The sequence below is a fragment of the Leptinotarsa decemlineata genome, unplaced genomic scaffold (assembly GCF_025532065.1).
Source record: "Leptinotarsa decemlineata unplaced genomic scaffold, Ldec_3_MD MMD2_tig00000882_RagTag_RagTag, whole genome shotgun sequence".
In the NCBI taxonomy this organism is placed as follows: domain Eukaryota; kingdom Metazoa; phylum Arthropoda; class Insecta; order Coleoptera; family Chrysomelidae; genus Leptinotarsa; species Leptinotarsa decemlineata.
In genome coordinates, this window is record NW_027412556.1 from 4,740,605 (window position 1) to 4,763,653 (window position 23,049).

The 23,049-nt window shown below is 35.4% G+C and overlaps 1 protein-coding gene across 1 annotated transcript; it reads left to right on the plus strand.

Moving 5' to 3' along the window:
• The first annotated feature begins 999 nt into the window (after positions 1 to 999).
• On the plus strand, positions 1,000 to 22,010 carry LOC111511496 (potassium/sodium hyperpolarization-activated cyclic nucleotide-gated channel 1). The gene is made up of 9 exons (XM_074174856.1): positions 1,000 to 1,282; positions 2,025 to 2,255; positions 7,264 to 7,444; positions 11,794 to 12,025; positions 13,795 to 13,893; positions 14,743 to 14,934; positions 15,569 to 15,792; positions 21,163 to 21,445; positions 21,819 to 22,010. The coding sequence occupies exons 1-9, from the start codon at positions 1,062 to 1,064 to the stop codon at positions 21,833 to 21,835; spliced, it is 1,680 nt and encodes a 559-aa protein (XP_074030957.1). The 5' UTR covers positions 1,000 to 1,061; the 3' UTR covers positions 21,836 to 22,010.
• Positions 22,011 to 23,049: the final 1,039 nt, after the last annotated feature.

The window sequence follows — 23,049 nt, forward strand, 5'->3', positions numbered from 1 at the left end:
TTGATTATATTTTGAGTAAAATGTCGAAACATTGTTTTGTAATTCGTAATCTCCGTAATTTTGTTCCATTGAATATATTGAAGAGCTATTACTATGCTTATATTCAAGCTTCATTCAGTTATTGTCTGATCAACTTTGGTAACTGTACAAGAATAAACGAATTACTAATAGCTCAAAAAAAGATTGTGAAAACAATGTGTTTCAAAAAATATGATGACTCATTTAGGGAGCTGTTTACCGATTTGGATATTCTAACTATAATTTCACTATATATATATATTATATATATATATATATATATATATATATATATATATATATATGTATTATAGGGATTTTATCGAGTGTGTATGATACAAATTAAGAATGGAATAATTCGTGGACACAACACTCAAAAAAAAAATTAAAAAAGGGGGCAAACCGCTGACACGTGTTTCTGGCTATTGGCCTCATCAGTGTTGCCCATCTTTACACTTGGCTGCACCGCGCTGATGAGGCCAATAGCCAGAAACACGTGTCCGCGGTTTGCCATTCGAATCAAGAGATAATTTTTGGCTCGCCACAGGATATACGTTAAGATCTAACTATAATTTCATTGTTCCCCACCATAAATAGACGAAAGCAGCAAACGGCCCTCTAATTATGCCCATCAAGTTATACAACAAACTACCTATCTCTCTTAGACAGCTATCAAACCTGCATTCCTTCAAAAAAAAAGTTAAAAAACTGTTACATGACAATACATTTTATTCCCTCAATGAATAATTCCAAGCTGATTTGGAAATATTATATATATGAGCACTAAGAAGGGCTTTTCAATGAAGTGTTGCTAGTCACGTATCAACATATCCAAGATGGAGCTTCCCCAAAAAAATCCTTTTTATATTGATATTGAAATTACCCCTATCCGATTTTGATGGAACTGTTTTTGACACATGGTGAGGAGTCCAAGTGAACACACCAGGGTTTCTAAGCATCTTATTCAATAAGGTGCTCGTCACCATGGAAACCCATTTTTAATAATAAACACAACAATACTTCCAATTTTGTTAGCGACAACAATGCCGCATAAATGTATACTTAAAAGTGAAAATGAAGACAATATGCAGGAAAGAAGTTGTTGGTCCCGACTAAAATCTGTATACGTGGAGATGATCATAATTTCAGCCAAAAATCCCCTGATGCCATTCTATTTCAGAAGCGAAAGTTCCCTCAAAGAAGAAAAACTGAAGCAGCTGACATCCAAGCATATTTATATCATTCATCCCCTCAGCAGATTCAGGTAAGTTGACGAAAAATGTGTCGAAAAGATATTCAAATTGGCCAGTGCTCGTAAACTCAATATTACTCCAGTTACTCCGAATCGCTCGTGAACTCATTTTAACAAACTCAAAGTATCACTTAGCAACGAGTTTCTAATTACGTGATCATTCTCTGCTATATGAGGAATTGGAATTTTCACGGTATTTTTTGAACAGACACTCGCCGGGAGTGTATCAACTCCTTGTCTCAAGTCCTTGTCTCAACTTCAGTCTCTGTTATTGTTTTAACAACTTGAGCGTAACATATTAATGCATACGAAATGCATACCTACAAAAACGTTTTTTCCATAACAATTTCCGAAGACATCTTGATTAATTTGGATGGGTTTTATTCTTAGGGGTGATTAATTTTTGGGAAAGAAAGTTTTTGGCTTTCTACTACTCCATCTTGATACAAAAAAATGTGGGAATCTTCCAAAGAGAAGAAGGAAGCAATCAATTACGAAAAAGTTTCTCTCTACATAGATGTGTAGATCATACAAAGAAGTAACTTTCAGACATAAACTGGAAGAAATTATGGTGGATCAAATAAACAAATAATATTTGGCCCTTACCTTTGAAATTTCGTATTTAAAATCGAAATTTCGAGATTAAAGGTTCACATGTACCGTATACTTGAACTCTTTATTTGGTCAGAAAGAATTTAAAGTTCTTCGGGCCGTTTCTGTCTGATTTGATAGTAATAATAACTTACGATTTCAGGCAATTTTATGATATATACGTCTTCCTCTTGTACTTGTTGCTTCTGATAACCAAGCCAGTTGATGGTTCCATTGGTAGGCATGAGGGTGTCACATACTTCTTTCCACGTTATCGACTAATGTCTCTGATCCTTGATATTTTATCATGGTTTGATATTACTATGAAATTTTTCATGGGTTATGTAGATAGAACCACAAAAGCTGTAGTGATGGAACCGAAAATGATAGCCAGGTAAGTAGTTTGAATTATTTCAATATCACTATCGCTTGCGAAATGTTTGAAACTAGTCAAAATTTATTAGGAAGTTGTTTTGATAGTAATTTTGATTATTTCGTACTGTGTGACAAGATCTTGTTCGTAATCTGAAAATAAGATACGTAGGGTTAATTTTCTTTCTATTTTCTTATACTGGGTTACTCTGGAAACTGCAAAGATTGAAATTGACATTATGACGGTGAAACAATGGGATTGAGAGCAGTTAAGCTGAAAAAAAAATCCATATTCTCAGTTACACGGCATACACACGAAACATCCAAAAAACACTATATTATAAATGATGCCTAGAAAATGTTAAATCACTTGCCAATGAGTATTCGATTTATAACTAGTTATTAGGAAGGTTCATTGCTGAATGAAGTGTACCTGACTATTCAAAGAATAAGATGAATGTTCAAATTCATTTTTTTATATATGTACACATTATACCCACATAGCAATAGATATTCCAGGAATATTTCATGAATATACATTCAAGGATATTGTATTATGCTATGAATATGCCATGGATATATATATCTTCTGGAGAATATTCCCTGGAAATTCTCCTGGCGAACATTTGATACATTCTAAGAATATTCCTTGGGAATATTCTTAGAATGTATTCTTAGAATCCCACACACCAACTCTCCTCGGGCTTGAAATGGTACACTAAACATGAGAGAATTATACTTTGATAATGACACCAATACACCATACATTACACACGCGAACCTGCCATGTCAACCGCCATGTTAAATCAAATGTCGATTTCAACGCAAAGCTGCCTAGTTCGTAAGTTGTATGTATGTTGACTCAGGTAAGGTAGTCTGTCGTAGTCCGTCTCTCTTCTTGAAGCGTCGCTACTGGCCAAAGTGTTATTGCCTGTGATTTCTAGTTCGTAAGTTGTATTTATGTTGACTCAAGTAGTCCGGCTTAGTCCGTCTCTCTTGCTGAAGCGTTGCTATTGGCCGAAGTGTTATTACCTGTGATTTCTAGTTCGAAAGTTGTATTTATGTTGACTCAGGTAGTCTGGCTTAGTCCGTCTCTCTTGCTGAAGCGTTGCTATTGGCCGAAGTGTTTTACCTGTGATTTCTAGTTCGTAAGTTGTATTTATGTTGACTCAGGTAGTCTGGCTTAGTCCGTCTCTCTTGCTGAAGCGTTGCTATTGGCCGAAGTGTTATTACCTGTGATTTCTAGTTCGTAAGTTGTATTTATGTTGACTCAGGTATGGATTTCTATGGCTTCCCGTATAATCCGACTGTGGTATCCATGATTGGGGGCAAGTAGTTTCACATCTTCAAACAGTATCGTGTGATCTCCATCACTAAGCGCGTGGAATATTCCATGAATATCTGGTGCTGTGTGGGTATATGTACACAGTTTCAGCTGTTTAGCATGTTCAGTTTGTTGGAGAGAGGCATAAAACTGCATCCTAACGATTCGCCAGCACAAGTGGCAGGCTTGTTCAGAGATTTATTCATCTTGATGATTCACCGATTACTGGTGATTTCTAGTTCGTAAGTTGTATGTATGTTGACTCAGGTAAGGTAGTCTGTCGTAGTCCGTCTCTCTTCTTGAAGCGTCGCTACTGGCCAAAGTGTTATTACCTGTGATTTCTAGTTCGTAAGTTGTATTTATGTTGACTCAGGTAGTCCGGCTTAGTCCGTCTCTCTTGCTGAAGCATTGCTATTGGCCGAAGTGTTATTACCTGTGATTTCTAGTTCGCAAATTGTATTTATGCCATGCCTTGTGCTGTTGTCACTTCAGCATCTTTTAGTATGGGATTCCAAATCGGGGTAAGCGTTACCGCCTCTTCTTCTCTGCTGTAGTTTTCCGTATTTTTATGGATTTCTATGGCTTCCCGTATAATCCGACTGTGGTATCCATGATTGGGGGCAAGTAGTTTCACATCTTCAAACAGTATCGTGTGATCTCCATCACTAAGCGCGTGTTCCGCTACTGCCGTGTTCATTCAGCCTTGTACCCATGGATCTTCTGGTGCTACCGATATAAACTTTTCCGCAGGTGCATGGTATACGATATACCCCCGCAGCTGATAGGAGTTCCCTTTTGTCTTTCGCAGATCTCAGGTTTTGATATATTATCCTGGTTGGCTTGAACACTGTTTTTATATGATGTTTCTCTAAGATTTTTCCGATTCTTTCCCTAACCTTGGGGATGTACGATAGAAATCGCGTGCAACCGTTTGAGCTTCCTCCCTAGTTCGACTTGTGGAAGTCTTTAGTTTCATGGCCTTATTGATTTTGGTTACACTGTTTACATTCGATCTTAAAGCCACTTGAAGATGATCCAATTCCTCTTGTAGGTGTTCCGGTTCACATTATATTCTACGGGCACGTTCCGTCAGGGTGTTGATAATTCCCCACGTTTTACTTGGATGGTGGTCCCAAACTGCATGCAGATATCTGTATCGTGTGTCAGTCGTGTGCCACGCCTTGCAACGGTTACATCAAGAAAAGCTATCCGTTGTTCCTGTTCAGTCTCCATGGTGAACTTGATGATGGTGTTGATCCTTTATGTAGTCTAGAAATAGGTTCAATCTGTCCGTCCCATGTCTCCAGATGACGAAGGTGTCATCCACGTATCGTAGTCAAATGGTTGGTTTGAAATCGAAACTGTCGATAGCCTGCTTCTCAAATTGCTCAATGAAGGAGTTGGCTATCCCCGTACTGAGTGAACTTCCCATCGCTACGCCGTCTAATTGCTCATAGAAATCTCCTTTCCATTGGAAGTAAATTCCCGTGAGGCAGGCATTGAAGAGTCCGACAATATCACTAGGAAACAGGTTGGCTATCTCTCTCAAAGAATCTTCCAGCGGGACGTTGGTGAACAAGGACACAATGTCGAAACTGACCAGAATATAACTTGGCTCCAAAGATATAGTCTTAATTTTTCCCATAACTCGTGCTGGCGAAACGACGTTAGGATGCAGTTCCAATCTACGACGGTTGGAAAAAACGCTGGCACAACTGTGTTATATCTGTAGGGGACTACTTTGAAGGAGACAAAATGGATATTGAAGAATACCTGAATATTTCTATCAAAAAATGAAAATTCACAGACAGACATTGAACCACTTTTGTGAATAAAATTTGTAAATATTGAAATTTTTATTTTTACTGTTATTGATCAGTTGAGAAACCACCTTCACAACAACGATATACTTCCAATTATGCAATCTGGTTTCAGACCAAACTATAGCTGTGCTACAGCTTTATTGAACATATTAGATGAAATCGTCGCAGCATCGGATAAAGACGAAATCACTGTCCATTGATCGACTTTAGCAAAGCTTTTGATACATTGAATCATCAACTACTTCGATCTATATTACATTATAATGGACTTTGTTAAAGCACTTTAAAATTTTTCGATTCATATCTTTCACATAGACAACAAATTGTTGGAGTGGAGAACCACATGTCAGATTTCAAGAATACTTCTTCAAGTGTCCCACAGGGTTCAATCCTTGGACCTATCCTCTACATAATTTACACCTCCCATTCGACAACCTGTTTGAAACAACTCAAATATCATATGTATGCCGATGATACACAGTTGTATTATTCTTTTACTCCTGACTCTGTACAGCAAAGCGAAAATATCATTATTGAGGATTTGAATCAATTCGTTAATGTATCGGAGTAACATGCCCTGGAAGTTAATAATTCCAAATGCTCTATGAAACTTAGAGATCTGATCATAAAAATTGATGACACTGTTTTACCAGTTGTAAATCAGGTTAAAAATCTAGGAGTTTTTATGGATGATGAACTCAAATTCAAAAAACATACTTCAACATTGATTCAAAGGTCATTTGGGAAAATGAAAGTATTATACCCTCATAGGCATGTCTTGGGCCTAAAAACTAAATTACTCATTTGTGATTCGTTGATATTATCTATTTTCAATCATTGTGACGTAGTGTATCATTATTTTCTGAATAAAAATGAGCAACAACGAATTCAAAGAGTTCAAAACTCTTGTTTGAGATTTTCATACAGTATCAAAAAAAGAGAACCGATCTCTCATACAATCAAAAAAGCCTGATGGCTGAAAATGTATGATAGGCAGGCTCTTCATTCTTCGATATTATTTCATAAAGTTATTGTCAATAGAACACCTCCCTACGTCTATAACAAAATAACTTATCGAACTGATGTTCATAATGTGAACATCAGACGTAAAATGATCCATGTTGTTAGACACTCCATAGAACTATTCAAAAGGTCATTTACATATTCGATAGCTGAATTCTATAACAACCTACCACCTTCCTTTCGGTCGAAATCTGTTTCCAGTTTCAGGTACTGCCTGAAAAACCACCTTCTGAAAAATCAATAATACCCGAATATATTCTATGACACATTGGCTCTTGTAGGCCATAGCTAAAATATTTGTAGTATCCTTATGTTTGTATCGATATCCGCCTCATGAATTAAATGTTGTATGTTGTACCCGCTATCACAATAACAATTTTAGGTCCTTTGTTATTTTTTTGTTTTTCATCTTTTTCATTTTTTTTTTGTAAGGTGCAAGAAGAAGAGTGAACTGTTCAATCTCGTATCCTATTGACAAATTTGTATTTTATTTTTCTCCATATTGTATCATGTTATTTCAGCTGTCAATAAATTCATTTATTATTATTATTATTATCTGGATAGAGTCTGCAGAGTTCGAAGGGAAATTCTTAATATTTTATCCGTTTTTCCTTCTCTTTTCTGACGATATTCGTCTCGCCAGGAGCTGAAAACCACGACAAATATCGTTTTGCTCTGGTGGTCGCGAAGGACTACATCAGGCTTATTATCTTGTATGAGCCTGAGGGTGGGGAACGAATCATTACCATTATCGGTATCATTATTATTATCATTGTCATCGTCATTATCATTATCATTGTTATTGTCATTATCATTATCATTGTCATTATCATTATAACTGTTATTCAATTCTGTTTCAGGAATTACGTCTTCAGTATATTTTTCATAACAGACGTACTTTCATCTATTCCTAGATACTCTTTATATTACTACGAGACATTTTTCGAAATTAGAAGAATACTTGGTCTACAGAATATATTTTGTGCGCTTAAGTATGTGAGGCTGCTAACAGAAGTAAGGCTCGTTTCGAAGTTATCGGTGGTAAGTATAATAAGTTTATCCGCCCTGTATGTCGGTCGGTCGGTAGCCGGTCGGTTCGACGTAGGTGTTTTGTTCACTCACACGAATCGACCGCTGTGTTGGTCGGTGGTTCAAGCCCCAGGCTGAACGATCGACATTACTTGCTATTGTCCAACCCGTGTTAGGAATCTCACGTTAAAAGGTAAGACCTCGTTAGTCCTGCTGATTAACGGAAAAACATATTTTAAACATATTATTTTTATTCTGCAACAATATGTATTGTCGAGAACTTATCGCCCTCTAACTGGAACCATTGTTTTGCCAATTTTGAAAAGTTAGTGACATAACAATTAATGAACGGTTTTTTAGTGTTTGAACTACGTTGAGAAATGTTTATTTTGACTACTTTTTGACTATTTTCTCCAATCTCATATTCTTATGTTTACTAAATTTGAATTGATGTTTTTTTTTTGTAATTGAAAAAATGAGAATTGAAAATGTATTCGCAAATCCCAAAGAAGATACATAATGCGCATAATGTTCAATTTAGAGTTCAAATACGAGAAATAAGCTTAATATAAGATTAACGATTCCAATATCATCAAAAATTGAGAAATCTTTCATGTATAATGGATTTTTTTTTACCATTCGCTAATTGAAAAAGCTTCTGATTTCGAAGGCCTATTATTCTTTCGTCGAGTTCTATTCAGACAGGAATTTGAACTCTATAAACAATTAATTTTTATATTTTTTGTGTTTTAGTATCTACTGGCTTTAAACTGTGACTTTTTTTAACTTAAAATGGTTTAGTTTAGATTTTCAGGGCTGAGGTTTTCAGTGTCATTGCTTTTCGAGTTTGAAAGCCGTGGATTTTTGGAATTTCTTCCTGACGTTTCGCTGGCGCGAGTTGCTAGCTCCTTCAGAGGTTTAACCATAATGGCTTGCTGTAAGATGACTACCTTTTAGGCTTCGTAAAGCGTATTTATTCCTTGTCAGGTAATCAGTTGTATTTGTACCTGTAGTTGTACCGGTATTTGTACCTGTAGAAAGCGAGAAAGGATCAGATGGTTGCACACGCATATCTACCGTTTAACCCTAGGGTCACGGACAGAATCGGAAAACTATTGGGCAAACACGACATCGAAACAGTCTTCAAACCCACGAGGAAGATACAACAAAGCCTCAGGTCGGCTAAAGACAAAAGAGACCCATTATCAACAGCAGGGGTCTATCGCATACCGTGCACTTGTGGAAAGGTATATATCGGAACCACCAAACGATCCATGGGAACAAGACTAAAAGAGCATAAAAGAAACTGCAGACTAGGCCAAACGGAAAGTCATCTGTGGCAGAACACGCAATTAGTGAAGGAGATCACATAATTGCCCCCAACCAGGGATAACATAGAGATCCACAAACACACGGAAAATTTCAACAGAAAAGAAGAAGCCGTGAACCTCAATCGAATATGGAACCCCATTTTAAGGAATTCTAGAACACCGAACAGGACAACAGGCAGCAAGATTGTTAATGTTCCAGGTACGAGTGTAGGTACGAATATAGGTACACGTGCAGGTACAGGTACAAATACAGATACAAATTAGGTGCAAATACAGGTACGAATTCAGGTACAAATACAACTGATTACCTGACAAGGCATAAATACGCTTTACGAAGCCTAAAAGGTAGTCATCTTACAACAAGCCATGATGGTTAAACCTCTGAAGGAGCTAGCCACTCGCGCCAGCGAAACGTCAGGAAGAAATTCCAAAAATCCACGGCTTTTTATGCTTTCTAGTTTTTATATTCTTATATTTACATTTATGTGTAGCATGAGATTATCATTATTATTCATTTCAATATGTAGCATATATATTTCTGACTACTTTTTCACCCCAAAATTCTGAAATCACCAAATGTTGAAGTACTACTTTCAATTTGTATATTGTTACGATATTTACTTGGGGATCGTTTTTAAACAACAACACTAATAATACTTAGACAACTTTTATTTACTCAATACACAACTGCTGCACTGATTATAATTCACTTTGAATACTCGCTTGCTTGAGACTTCGAACACTATCTTACTACTCCCCTCTTTGCCGAAGGAACTCGCTCTTTTATAGTAAGATCGATGCATCCAGAATTTCTAGAAATTCCATATCCATCGCGATGTTTCGCTCTCAAGATCGACGTTGGAATTCTTTGATCGAGACTTTTCCAGTTACCACGCGTGTGACGTCATGCTCAGGTAGAGGTCCCTTCGTCGAATTGGGTGACTGTAGTCAGCTACGGCGTTAGGGATTTTGTAACAATATCTTATAGTTCTTGAAGTAGAAAAATTTGTCAATGAAATTTTATCTTAGACAATATCTTTGAATTTGTATAATATCTTATATTTCTTAGAATAATAACCCTTTGTCGATGAGATTTCATCTTCGACAATAAAGTACATTTTGATTGATTGATATTCAAATATCTATCGCCTCAACATCAAATCGTTATTTTTACACCTCGACACGTGTTTCGATCACCAAGTGATCATCTTCAAGAGGAAGATAAAACTAATAACTACTCAAAACTAAAGCTACTTATACTAATCAGGTACATCATACAGGTAGGTAATCAGTAATACCACCCACACAAGTGTACCACCCTAAATTAATTTTACAATTGGCCTTTCTATTATTTACAATATGTCCTTATGTATGTTTAAATGTTACAGCTATATATAGAACAATTTTCAGCTTTATAAAATTAGTTTCACAATATTGCCTATCTAAATATATTTACAATGTGTCTTTTTGTAGTAATCAGTAAACCCAACAATATTATTTCAACAAGCTATATAATATGCTATTTGGTATTGGTCCGTTGTCGTTATTCTGTTGTATCTGTTGTATTGTTATATCCTGACTTTCCTAACTGAATTATTGCATGGGGTTCCCAAAACTAACCGGAGACGAGTGTCTTTAGTCGCGAGCAAGTGTTGATTCTCGGTGAATCTGAAAATGAGATCAGTTTGAAGTCTGGTTACGAAATTTTTATACTTACCGGAGCCGCCTGACAGCGACTCTCGGGGTGGTCTCTGGTTCTGCTTCGTTGGCCTCCTGTGTTTGTCCCTCTCTCCGAATCTGGCGTCATCCCTGTTCAGTGCATTGTGTAGATCGCTTAGCGCTGGATTGTCGTGCGGTCGAATTCTTCCAAACGTGTCCTCTGCGTGTTTTCTCATGTATGCGTCTACGTAGTGTATGTTTAGGTCTAGATTCCGGAATATGTACCTATTCGGTACAAATCTTGGAGCGTTTACGGCGGCCCTTTCGCACGCGTTCATAACGACTGGATCTGGCTTCTGTATGTCGCTGCGCACTGACTCTAGGCAGTGCAGGCATACAGGATTATCGGTAATATTACGGTCTTCATCATCAGCAGCTCCACTTTCAATCCCACGTTGCTTCTTTGACCTATTATTGGTAATAGGTTTTGTCGGGCAGATCTCGCTATTCCTATTCTCTGCCGTGTGTGAGACCTGAACCTTAATCTTTTGTCTAGGTTGCCTCCCAGGTATCTAGCGTCATTGGTCCACGGAATCCCTTGTCCGTTGAAGATGACGTTTCCTTCTGGGTGTACCATCCTCCTGATAAACAGTATTGCCTGACTCTTGTCAGGGTTTATACTGATCTTCCACAAGTTGGCCCATTCCTCTAATCTATCTGCCTGTTGGTGCAAGTATCTGGTGACGTGCGCTTGGCTTGTTGATCTCGCCAGCAGAGCTGTGTCGTCCGCGAAGAGAGCGCCAACTTCTTAAAGTTGTTCTCCGGCTTGGGCACGTCTGCTGTGTATACCGAGAAGAGGTGTGATGAAAGGACTGCACCTTGTGGTAGCCCCTCTTCCAGTAATCGCATCATTGAGAGTTATTGTCCTACTCTGCAGCGGCATCGCCTGTCAGCTAGAAAAGACTCGAATAATCTTACCATTGGTTTCGTGTAGCCACAGTTAATCATTTTGGCTAGACGTCCATCATGCCAGACTCTGTCAAACATCTTGGAGACGCGACACCTAAAACAGTTCCGAGAGCACGTCGAGTTGAGCGCGGCATTCATTACGTCACAATTGATTTATGACGACCAGTGGCGTCCGGTGTTTTTTTCAGGGGATGATTCACAACATTACATTAGGGAGAAAAAAGAACAAATCTCTATATTCTTGAAGACACTGACAACTAACGAAACGTTCCAGAAACTCACTCTAATCGGAAGACCATCAACAATCCCCAAAAGCAGTATAAATGTATCCACTGTTACACTGACAGACAGTGTAGAACTTGAATAAATCAGTACAGTAACAGTTGTCCTTTTGATTTTCAGTATTTTGGTATACGATCAAGAACGGTTGTGTTCTTGTTTTCCTCCGTACTTTTGTTCTCAATGGTATTGCATTTCTCAACCTGCCTGCTCATTGCTGTCCCCAGATTGGTGAAGTATTACTTTGCCCCTCAAGAGGTGGATGCGTCAAGAGTGTGGTTACTTGAATTTCAAGGAATCCCATATCACATAAGATATGTACAATGTGTATTCAAGAGCTCGGCATTTTTATTAGGTACGTATTCAATATTACTGGAGTTTTTCTCAACACCAAATCGTTATTTTTAACACCTCGACACGTGTTTCGATCACCAAGCGATCATCTTCAAAGAGGAAGATTAAACTAGAAACTAATGCGAGCTAACCCTATTTATGCTATATAATATCATGATATTTTCGCGATATTCGATACCTAAAAATCGAATATTGACGACTTTGTTTTCATTTTAAATAATAGATGTTCATCAATAAAATTCACGTATGAGATAGAAAATAAGGGACAACTACCATTTCTTGACGTTTTGGTAATGAAGAGCCAATATGGAGGGTAAGAATACGATGTATTTAGAAAAGAAACAAGCACTTACAGGTATATTCCTGACAGTTCACATCACTGTGCACAGCACAAACGTGCTGGGTTGAATTTTTTAGAGCATCGCCTTTTGACTTTCCCTCTAACACATGATAGGTTCACAAAAGAAAGACGTACAATACAGAAAATAGCAGCTACTAACGGTTTCTCGAGGGGTATTGTAGATGACACAATAAGGAAAAAGAAGTTTAGGTTAAGAATGAGCGAAATCTCGAGTTTCAGAAAGGACAAAAACCAAGATAAATACATCTCAGTTCCATACCACCAATATACAAGGAACTTTGGAAAGATTTTCAAGGAACTAGGTATGAAGGTGGTTTTTAAAACAAGTCATACACTACAGAGCCTTTTGGGAAGTCCAAAAGACAAAGTCGAGAATTCGGAAAAGTCTGGAATTTACGAAATTGAATGTAAGGACTGCGATGCAAAATATTATGGACAGACAAAAAGATCTATTAAAGTGAGATATAAGGAACACATAGAACACTTAAAATATGGAAGACCTGAAAAATCAGCATTCGCCCATCATATTTTGCAACAAAACCAAAACCAAAGTCTGAATGGTTGCCCTTTTTGGAGCTGTTCCTTGAAGACTTTAGGAAAGGTTCATGCTGAAAATGTTCCATATTTTGATGAATAATCAAAGATAATAAAGCTTTGAAATTAATTCTTATTGATGAAAATTTTTTCAAATTGGGGGATGTATTTATTGATGCAAATAATGATTTTTCGTTACTTGAAAAACGTTTCCAATGCATCAAACTGCGTTGTTGAGTAACTATTATTTGCCTGAAAAGATTCATATTACATTTTTTTTTATTATTGTTGTATTCAAAAAACATTATCTTAAACAAATAAATTTACAGACTTTCTTGAAAAATTTTATCGAAATAACCACGTCATTTGTAGGAAAAAAATCACAAAATTATACATGCTTATCTTTATATTTTAATAATTATTTAAATGAATGAAGTGTTAACATTCATTTGTTCATAACTTTTGTTTGATTGTAATTTTTCATTAAATAAATAAAGTGAACATTTAAAATGATATTCTGCCCAGAATTCATAGGAAAAAACACTGAAATAGATGATTTCTATGAAAAATGATTCCGTAATATTATTATTTTCAGTCAATAAATAATAGTTAATTACTAAATATGTTTTAATACATTGACTTTTTTTAATAAATTTTTTTAAATCTTTTTTTTCGAAAATCATTTTTGGTAGTAATAAGAAGAATTTCAGGAAAAACTTTGATTACACATGAACAATGTATTTGTATATAACAATTTTTTTAAACAATAGGGACCAAAAGCTTGATGAATACATGAATTTTTCTCAATTGATTATTTTCCATTTCACATCTCTGACATTTTCGAGGTATATTGAACTCAAATTAGTCTTTTTCAGGAATTCGTCTGAATCTCACGGAGAAATACAACAAGGAGGATTTTTTCGTCGTAGTTGCTACATATGTTGTTGGAAAGGTTCTTATTGCATCTACATGGAGTAAGTCATATCACTTTTTTTTCACTTAGACAAAGGTTGAAGCAGGTAATAATAGAAAATACAAAATCATATTTCTAAATTTATTTTTTTGATACATTCGAAAAGAATTTCGAAAATTTTTTTGAAGAGAAAGTCTTTAGATTTCTATTACTCTATCTTCATAGAAAAAAATGAGGAAGTCTTCCAAAGAAAGGAAGGAAGCAATAAATTTTAAAAGAAGTAACTCTATACATAGATGTGTAGATCATGCAAAGAAGTAATTTTCAGACACAAACTGGAAGAAACAGCCTAAAACAACTACTTTCATATAAACATTGAATTACACGAAAGAAAAATTCTTTAGAAACAAATACTTTTATATGAACACTGAATTATACAAAAAAACCTTTCTCTACTCAGTTTGTATTCCATATATTCGTTATGGAATTAAATCAGATATCATTCACAGGATTTCTACACAATATTCTAAATGATCTACACATCTATGTATAGAGTTATTTCTTTTAAATTTGATTGCTTCCTTCCTTCCTTTGGAAGATTCCCACATTTTTTGTATCAGGGTGGAGTAGTAAAAAGCCAAAAACTTTCTTTTCCAAAAATCAGGCACTCCTAAAAATATAACCCTTTCAATTTGATTTCGAAAATATTTGTATCATTTCTATTGACTAGAAATTCTTCCAATTTCATTTGCTACTTCATATTCTCACTTTTCAGTTCATTGTATAGGTTATGAATATGTAGAGAGTGAAGAGGGTTTTTGAAATTACTATGACCTCTGATAATATCTGCATAGTTTTCTATGCGGATCTGTTCAGAACATACTTTTTTCAATTCCAATTTGATTTATAGTCGTTATCGCTATGACAATCCTCAACAGCAGATGTATGCATATCAAATTTCGACAACTGATGAATCAATTAGATGAATACATGCGGCAAAAACAATTACCAATGGATTTGAGAAGCAGGATCACGACATATTATGAATTCAAATATCAAAGAACTTTTTTCAAAGAGGAGCTGATCAACAGTATATTGTCTGGTGAGTGTACTTTCAATTCATACGATATATTTATAAAATGTAGACATATAAATAGTTTTTCCAATTTGGGAGCTAATTCAATTTCTGAAAATTCGTTCCTATTGCCACAGAAAAAAGAACAGCATAATATTTTCAATATTTTTTGTAGTAAAGAAGGTACACTTTGATGTCAAAGTTCAAAAAACATCACTTTTCAATAAGATTATCGAAATAAATGTAGTAAAAATGGCCTTTATTTAAATAAATAGGAAACAGTACATGGATTAGTAAATTTCAATTTTCAAATATTCATTCAAAACCTGAGCAAACTTCTTCGTTTTTTTTCTTTCTACATAGAGTTGTTGTTTTATAAATGACGTCATAGGGTCTCCATACTGAAGAAAATGCCTCCTACACCATCATTTTGAATAAAAACAGTATATGTTATATCCATGAAAAGATCATTTTGTATCCAATCAAATGGTCGAGAAAAATATACAGGGTTCTATTTAAAATCCATGTGCTTCATCATTAAAAATATTAGCTATATCTTCATTTTGAATTTTCTCCCTCATAGACAATTGAACGGCGCTGTGTACAATGATTTCGTAGTCACCCGGTATAAATGAACTCATTATCATTATTATGTTCCAAGAGGGGCTCCGTAAGGACATCAACATCCATATTTGTCGGTCGCTGATTGCAAATGTCTCACTTTTCGCGGACCTGACGCCTCATCAAGTCAGCGACGTAGTGGCTTTATTAATTCCGGAGATATTCCTGCCGAACGACATCCTCATCCAGTCTGGATCTCACGGAGATGCGATGTACTTCTTGTCGAGCGGAACTGTGGCTGTTTACACCCATTCTGGAAAAGAGGTAAGATGGTTCAACCATCCGACGCATGTATTCCTCCTACACACCAATACTCTCTCTTACACCCAAGAAAGTGATACGTTACTCAGTACTAAGTGACGTATGCAGTATCTCAAATGTTATTTTGCAAATGAATACTATTTCCATATTGTGTGACATTTCCGTGTGACATTTCCATGCGTGTCACATGATATTTTGCATGAAAAATTTAACTACTACGGGGTTAGGGGGTACCATTCAATCTGATACAATCCTATTTGAAAAACCGCATTCAAGCGGTAACTATTGGAAATTCCTTATCTGATTTCAAACACAATGAACATGGTGTTCTTCAAGGGTCAATATTAGGACCGTTATTGTTTATAGTATACATTAACGACTTAAGTAACTATATGGTTCCGGTGAAAACTTATTCGTTTGCAGATGATACGACGTTCATATATTCTGGCAAACTGAGATCAGATCTGCACAGAATTCAAGAAGACTTAGATAATAAATCCGAAAACTGGTTTGCAGTCAATAATCTCAAACTTAATAACGATAAATCAGAGTACATTTCTCTTTCGTCTATGAATGCCATATAAACTCATTCTGTTAATTTATTGGGAGTAACTCTGAATAGTGAACTACGACAACTTCAAACTATAACCAATTCAAATTCACTCAGAACAACATATTTTTCTCTATTTCATTAACACATAAGTTATGCTACTATTCTTTGGGGTGGTTCATCGAATTCTCTATCAATTTTCCGTTAACACGAAAAAGCTGTCAGCATCTTGTCAACCTCTCTTTATTAAACACAGAATAATGCCCTCACCGTGTTTGGACATTTTTCAAGTTCTAACAGAGATTCACAAAAACTCCTTGATGTTCACCAAGCAATTGGTCATACATAACTATGCTACCAGACGAGCAGATAACCTGAGATCAAACAGGTTCCGCCTAACCAAATCTAAGAAAAATTCACTAAGTTATTATCTCTACAATATATTACCATCGAAATTGAAATCATTAAGTATACATTTATTCAAAATAAGGATAAAAAACTTACTTTTGACGCATTGTTTTTATTCCACAGAAGAATACATTGAACATTTTAGACTTTGTAGAGAATAAGATTCGTCTCGCCCAATTTTCCAATTTTATGTTACTTTCTGTGATTTTTTGAACTATCGTTTCTTGTTTTAATATTATTTTCAAAAATTTCATTTTTTAACGCTATAGGTTATATTTTAACAATTATCATTCTACGGTTCATATTTTTTTTTTCTCAATACAAACAAACATGTATTGTAATGTAGTCAAATAAATATATTCTATTCTGTCCTATTCTATTCTATTCTATTCCATTCCCATTCCCATTCCCATTCCCATTCCCATTCCCATTCCCATTCCCATTCCCATTCCCATTCCCATTCCCATTCCCATTCCCATTCCCATTCCCATTCCCATTCCCATTCCCATTCCCATTCCCATTCCCATTCCCATTCCCATTCCCATTCCCATTCCCATTCCCATTCCCATTCCCATTCCATTCCCATTCCCATTCCCATTCCCATTCCCATTCCCATTCCCATGTACACGCAAGGTGCCAATACTTCACCATTTTGGACCTAGCAAGTAGCTTCCACCAGATTGAAATGGCGGAAGAGGATATTTATTCCAAAAACAGTCTTCAGGATAAAGCACAAACATTGAACATCTAGATGGCAAGATTTATGGACTTCTTCCAAAATCTTCCAGGATTGGCTCACTCCAAAGCGTTCATTCACCCTTCGAAGCTTGAAACCAAATAGTTGTTGGATAGTAGGGATGAACTACGACATCTAACAGGCCTCCTCACAGGTCACTAGCGTCAGAATTATCATATGCAGAGACTCGGACTGTCGGAAAACAGTCCTTTCCGGACCTCTGCGGACCGAATCAGGTTTTCAGAGTTTGGCAGAGCCGCACTCTTACCATTCGACCTGAAAGATCACTCACCATATAAACTAATCGGTTTCGTTAAGAAGAGAGATCTATTTGGTCGAGTGTGAATAGGTGTGAGCCACGATAAACCTTTGCGATTTGCGATGGGGGGTCGAATAGACCCACTCTCTCTTGACCTAACCTAACCCCAACATCAATGACATATTAGACAAGCTAGAGAGGTGCCAATACTTCATCACTTTGGACCTAGCAAGTGGCTTCTACCAGATTGAGATAGCGGAAGAGGATATTTATTCCAAAAACAGCTTTCACACGGGCACTACGAGTACACCAGGATGCCGTTTAGTTCGAAGTCAGCTTCAGTCACGTTCCAACGAGGTACAGATAGTACAGATAACGTTTTGAAGGATCTACAAGGGAAAATATGTCTTACATATATGGACGCCATAATTGTGTACACGACTTCATCGCTCCTGCGATGAAGTGGTATTCGAAGTATTCTAAGTGTTCAAGGAAACAAATCTAAATATCTAACCAGACAAATCAGAGTTTTTGTAAAGGAAAGTAAGTTTTTGTAAGAAAGTATCTTATACTCCGAACAACCAAATAAATCAATCGATTCCTAGGACTCCTGAGATACTATAGAAAATTTATCAAGGGCCTCTCAAAAATAACCAAACCACTCACCTCCTGTCTTGAAAGAAAAACAGAAAATCGGGCATACACCGAAATTCATAGAATGTTTCGAAACATGCAGAAATCTTCAAGCAAACGAACCGCTTCTGCAGTATCCTAATTTCACGAAGCCATTCAACCTCAAGGATGCAAGGTGCAAGGATCCTATCGCAAGGATCTGTTGGAAAGGACAAACCAATTTCATATGCTTCTGTTAGGTACGTTGAACGAAAGCGAGCAAAATTATACATGGGTTTTTCAACAACATTGAAGACCTAGACTTCAAAGCAATTCACCTTCGCGTTTCTTGGGTCAAGTGAAATGAAGTCGGAAACTAAGGGGTTCTTCATTGCCTGCCAGGATAGTGTCTTTGACACCGTAGTCTAACGTAGTTGCAGGATAGGTATGAAGGTTCCTGACACCTGAGACTCCGATGCATTTGCTATCGACATGTCCAGCATATGTTGTAGGAAGGTTTTCAGGCCTTAAATTTCGTCTGCAACTGCGGTAGACATTACGAAAGGCGATGATGCAATGGTCGGAGTGATCTACCTCGCTGAGGTCGGCAAGTACCGTGTCTCATTTTCCAAACGACCACTATTGTTTGACAAACACTTTTCGTAAAATTCCTTTGCGAAATTAAGTAATTAACAAAAGTAACAAAATCATCAAGCTGACAGAGTAAATTGACAAACTGACAAAATCAAAAAACAACTTCAGTAGGTCAATGAAAACTCTGATATCCTCCACAAAAAATTACAGTCGTTCAATATTATGACTGGTTCATACACCACTTTTTTTTATTATTTACTTTTATTTTAAAAAAGTGTTCTCAATATATATCAAGTAAAAGTGTGGCGTATGAATGCTCCTATCGATTTATATTGTGACAACTTTCTTAAAATCAAATGAAAAATATAGTATCTGGAGTATGAAGCATAATTCAATAATAATAACAATAACAATTTATTTTTCCAAGAAACATGCAATGTTTATACCTGGGAAATAAAACAATAATTCAAAAAACTAACTACAATATAACTAAGTACGAACAGAGCACACAAAAAAGATAAATCAGAACTGAGACTTGAAAAAAAAATATACATACACATATATACACATATGTATATACACATATTTACATATATACACATATTTGAAGTGGATGCATGATTAAGAAAACTAGCATTGATAATCTCAGCAGTATATACAGTAACTTACTGGAACTACATGAAAAACATAATAATAATGAAAATTGTATCAATTAATAACTCTTTCTTTAGATTCAAAAATTATAAAATCATCATACCCATTGAAAAATGACATTTATGTGAAGGTATGACATTTGTCAAATCCACAAAAAAATCCTATAAATGTTCAACTTTTTTCATCAATTTATATGTTCAATTTATTGTTGTCACTCATTTTTACTGAAAGTATGATTTGTAATGTTATTTAATTGCAAAAAAATTCACAACTCATTAAATTATAGGCCCTGAAGAAGCTTCCCATTAGAAGCGAAAGATCGGCAAAGTAGAGCAGAGTTTTGATTTTTGATTTTTTTGACTGAGAGACCCCGTTAATCCATTTTACTTTGCTCTACTTCTCTACTATATACACATATATACATATGTTTGAACATTATAATCAACATGAACATAAATGTACTCAACAGATAATATATCTATACAAACAATAAATATTTTTTGAAATTAATCCGGAATTTTTGTTCATTTAATGGTTTTAAAGCAATAGGTAGCTCATTGTAAAATTTGATACCTCCATGATACATTTTCCTCTAGAATATGATCAAGAAATTTGGCACTAATATATTCATTATTAAATTTATTTGGGTCTTTTGAATCAATTAATATAGACCTTTTTGATATGAACATATATGAAGATTTCTGAAAATTCAGTGTCATTTTGAGGCATTGAAGTCATAAAGATATTTGATCGAGGTATTTTGTTGCAAAATTAATTTTGATTTTCTGTACACTATTTCCATTTTAAAAAAAAAGTGGTGTCATCAGCAAACATTTGTAACTCGCCAAATAAATTTAATGTAACCAAAGAATTAAAATATATAAGAAACAAAACAGGTCCAAGTATTGATCCTTGCGGTACCCCACTTTTTTTTAACTGATTATGTCGCCAATATAAACATATTGCTTTATATCAATTAGGTAAATAATTTCGAAACCAATTATAAACTAAACCTCTGATACCTATATTATGCATTATTTTCAGAAGAATTTCATGGTCCACAGTATCAAATGCTTTCTTCAGTGAGAGTTTTGTTTTCCAAAGAAGATTTGATTAAAATAACTCCCAAATATTATCCATCATAGCATGGCACACTTGACAGAAGTGAATAAATTATTTATCATACAGTATTGATACTCCAATATTCTGAAAGTTATGAGCTCTGTATAGGCCAGTCATCTTAGTAAAATCACCTCGGGCTTTGAGATACCCAGCTATGAACTCGTATAGGTACTTAAAGTTGTCTCAAAACTTACTTATGGTAGGGTATATTAAAGTCAATATATCGTTTCCTATGGGTTTTTCGCTATTTGTAGAGATGTAGAGGATTAAATTCCCTACAACTTTTGATGCGAAAAAGGGTTATAAATTGAATTGTTTTAGAGATAGAGGGCGTAGAGCATGCAGTTAGAGTATCATTCAAGACCAACCGTTTATGAAACTTTAAATTTTGGGAAACTTTACGTAAGGCAAATTGTATTCACTCTATTTATATTCCAGATGTGTCACCTACAAGATGGTGCCTATTTTGGAGAAATATGCCTTGTTTTGAGAGACCAACTGAGAACGGCGACCGTCATTGCCATCGAAATTTGCCAAGTGTATAGACTGAAAAAAAAAGATTTCAGAAAGAGCATCATGAAAAACAAATACGTATATAAATCGATCATTTCGAATGCCGAACAGCGACTAAAAGATATATCGAAAATGGAGGAGAATTATAAGAAAACATTGTTCGAACAGAAGTTCACCAAAGCACCAGAACACATGGAGAGGAGTAAAAGTAATTTGATTTTTGCTTTCTTTTCGTAATGGACACTTGATAGAAAATCATTTTACTGGTAATAAATTGTTTCCTGCTGGCTAGAGAATAATTCATCAGCGTAATGTGCTATTGACTTTCAAAAAATGATGTTCAAGTAGTGGAATCTCGGGTTGTTTCAAAAATTTTGTCCGTTTTTATGAGTCTACTTTGAACTGGAGTTTTGAGCAAAGCCACAATTAACCCTCGCGATTTGCAATCGAATAGACCCAGTAACTTTGGACCTATCTACTGAAACGTAATTGTTTTTAGAAACCGCTCATTAATTAGTTTTCCTTACATTGTTTGTTAATTTTTATTGTGTTTTAATTGAAATTTCTTCATTTATTTACAGGTATGGTTCCCACTTGATAAATAGTAAGAGTACCTACGTTGGAGTTATGCATTCTGAAGTTGATAGTGTTGTGTTCTATAGTTATAGCAGTGTTGTTGTTGAAGTGGTTACTAGCTTAAGAAAATATTGTAGTTCAATTGTAATTCGAAACAGTTAGCATTAAAGTGAAACTAAGTTATTCTGATTATTCAAGGTAAATTCATAATTGGGAGGTTGACGCCTCAATAAATGTTTCTTGGGAGTATAAAAGAAACGGCAGGGGTCAGAGTATTTGTTTTGATACATTATCTTTCTGATAAATAATGTATGCATAACCTTGCATGTTCTTTCAATTTCAATTGGAGACTAATATTCATAGAACTAGTTTCAGCCTGAAAATCCAAAATAATTCACTCCCAAAAAGACTCGATTTGTATTCAGTGGATTTAAAATCGTACACTAAACAGCTCCACGTATAATAAGTTGCATAACTTAGTAATTGATCCATTTTATTCTGATGTATCGATCTTCACGCATAGATGGCGACACCAATCCTACTGTTTGAAATGAATTCGGTTACTCACAAACCTGTGGACTTACTTTCTCTCTTACTTACTCGCTTGAATTCAAAACATCTAACTTATAATAATTCATTAAAATGTCACAGTGAAAACAATAATATAGAATTTTCCGGTGTACTCTCTGAATAATTGATTATTGTAGGTGCATATCATAACTTTCTTAGGTTAGGTATATTATTGCAATTTTCTTGTGGTTCTCGAGTTTTTATTGATAAAATACCTATAGCCTATGTTAACACTGCTGAGTTAGCTTCTTCTATAGGTGAAAATATTTTTAAAATCGGTTAACTAGTTTAGATTTAGATTGAAGAGAAACCCCACAATGGAGTTCTTTATATATTTTTAGGAGGAAAGAACATAGTTATGATATCTCATGAAATATGAAAATAATTGACAAAAAAAATATTTGTCGCAAAATGGTACACTTTAATGGGTAGACCGTGTGTATTCATAGGATGGCACATGATTATATTTTCCGTTTTTAACAGAATCGAGAAGTCCGATGTATTTTGGACAATTTTCCTCAACTCCAATTTCCGTTCTCTACGAAATTCAGATTTTTATGGGATATTCGCCGTGGCATATGCAAGAAATTTTAACCACATCTTCACAAGTAATTTTCCAAATTCCAGACATATTAGTTCCAGTCCTCTCGTCTTTCTGGGTCCCTA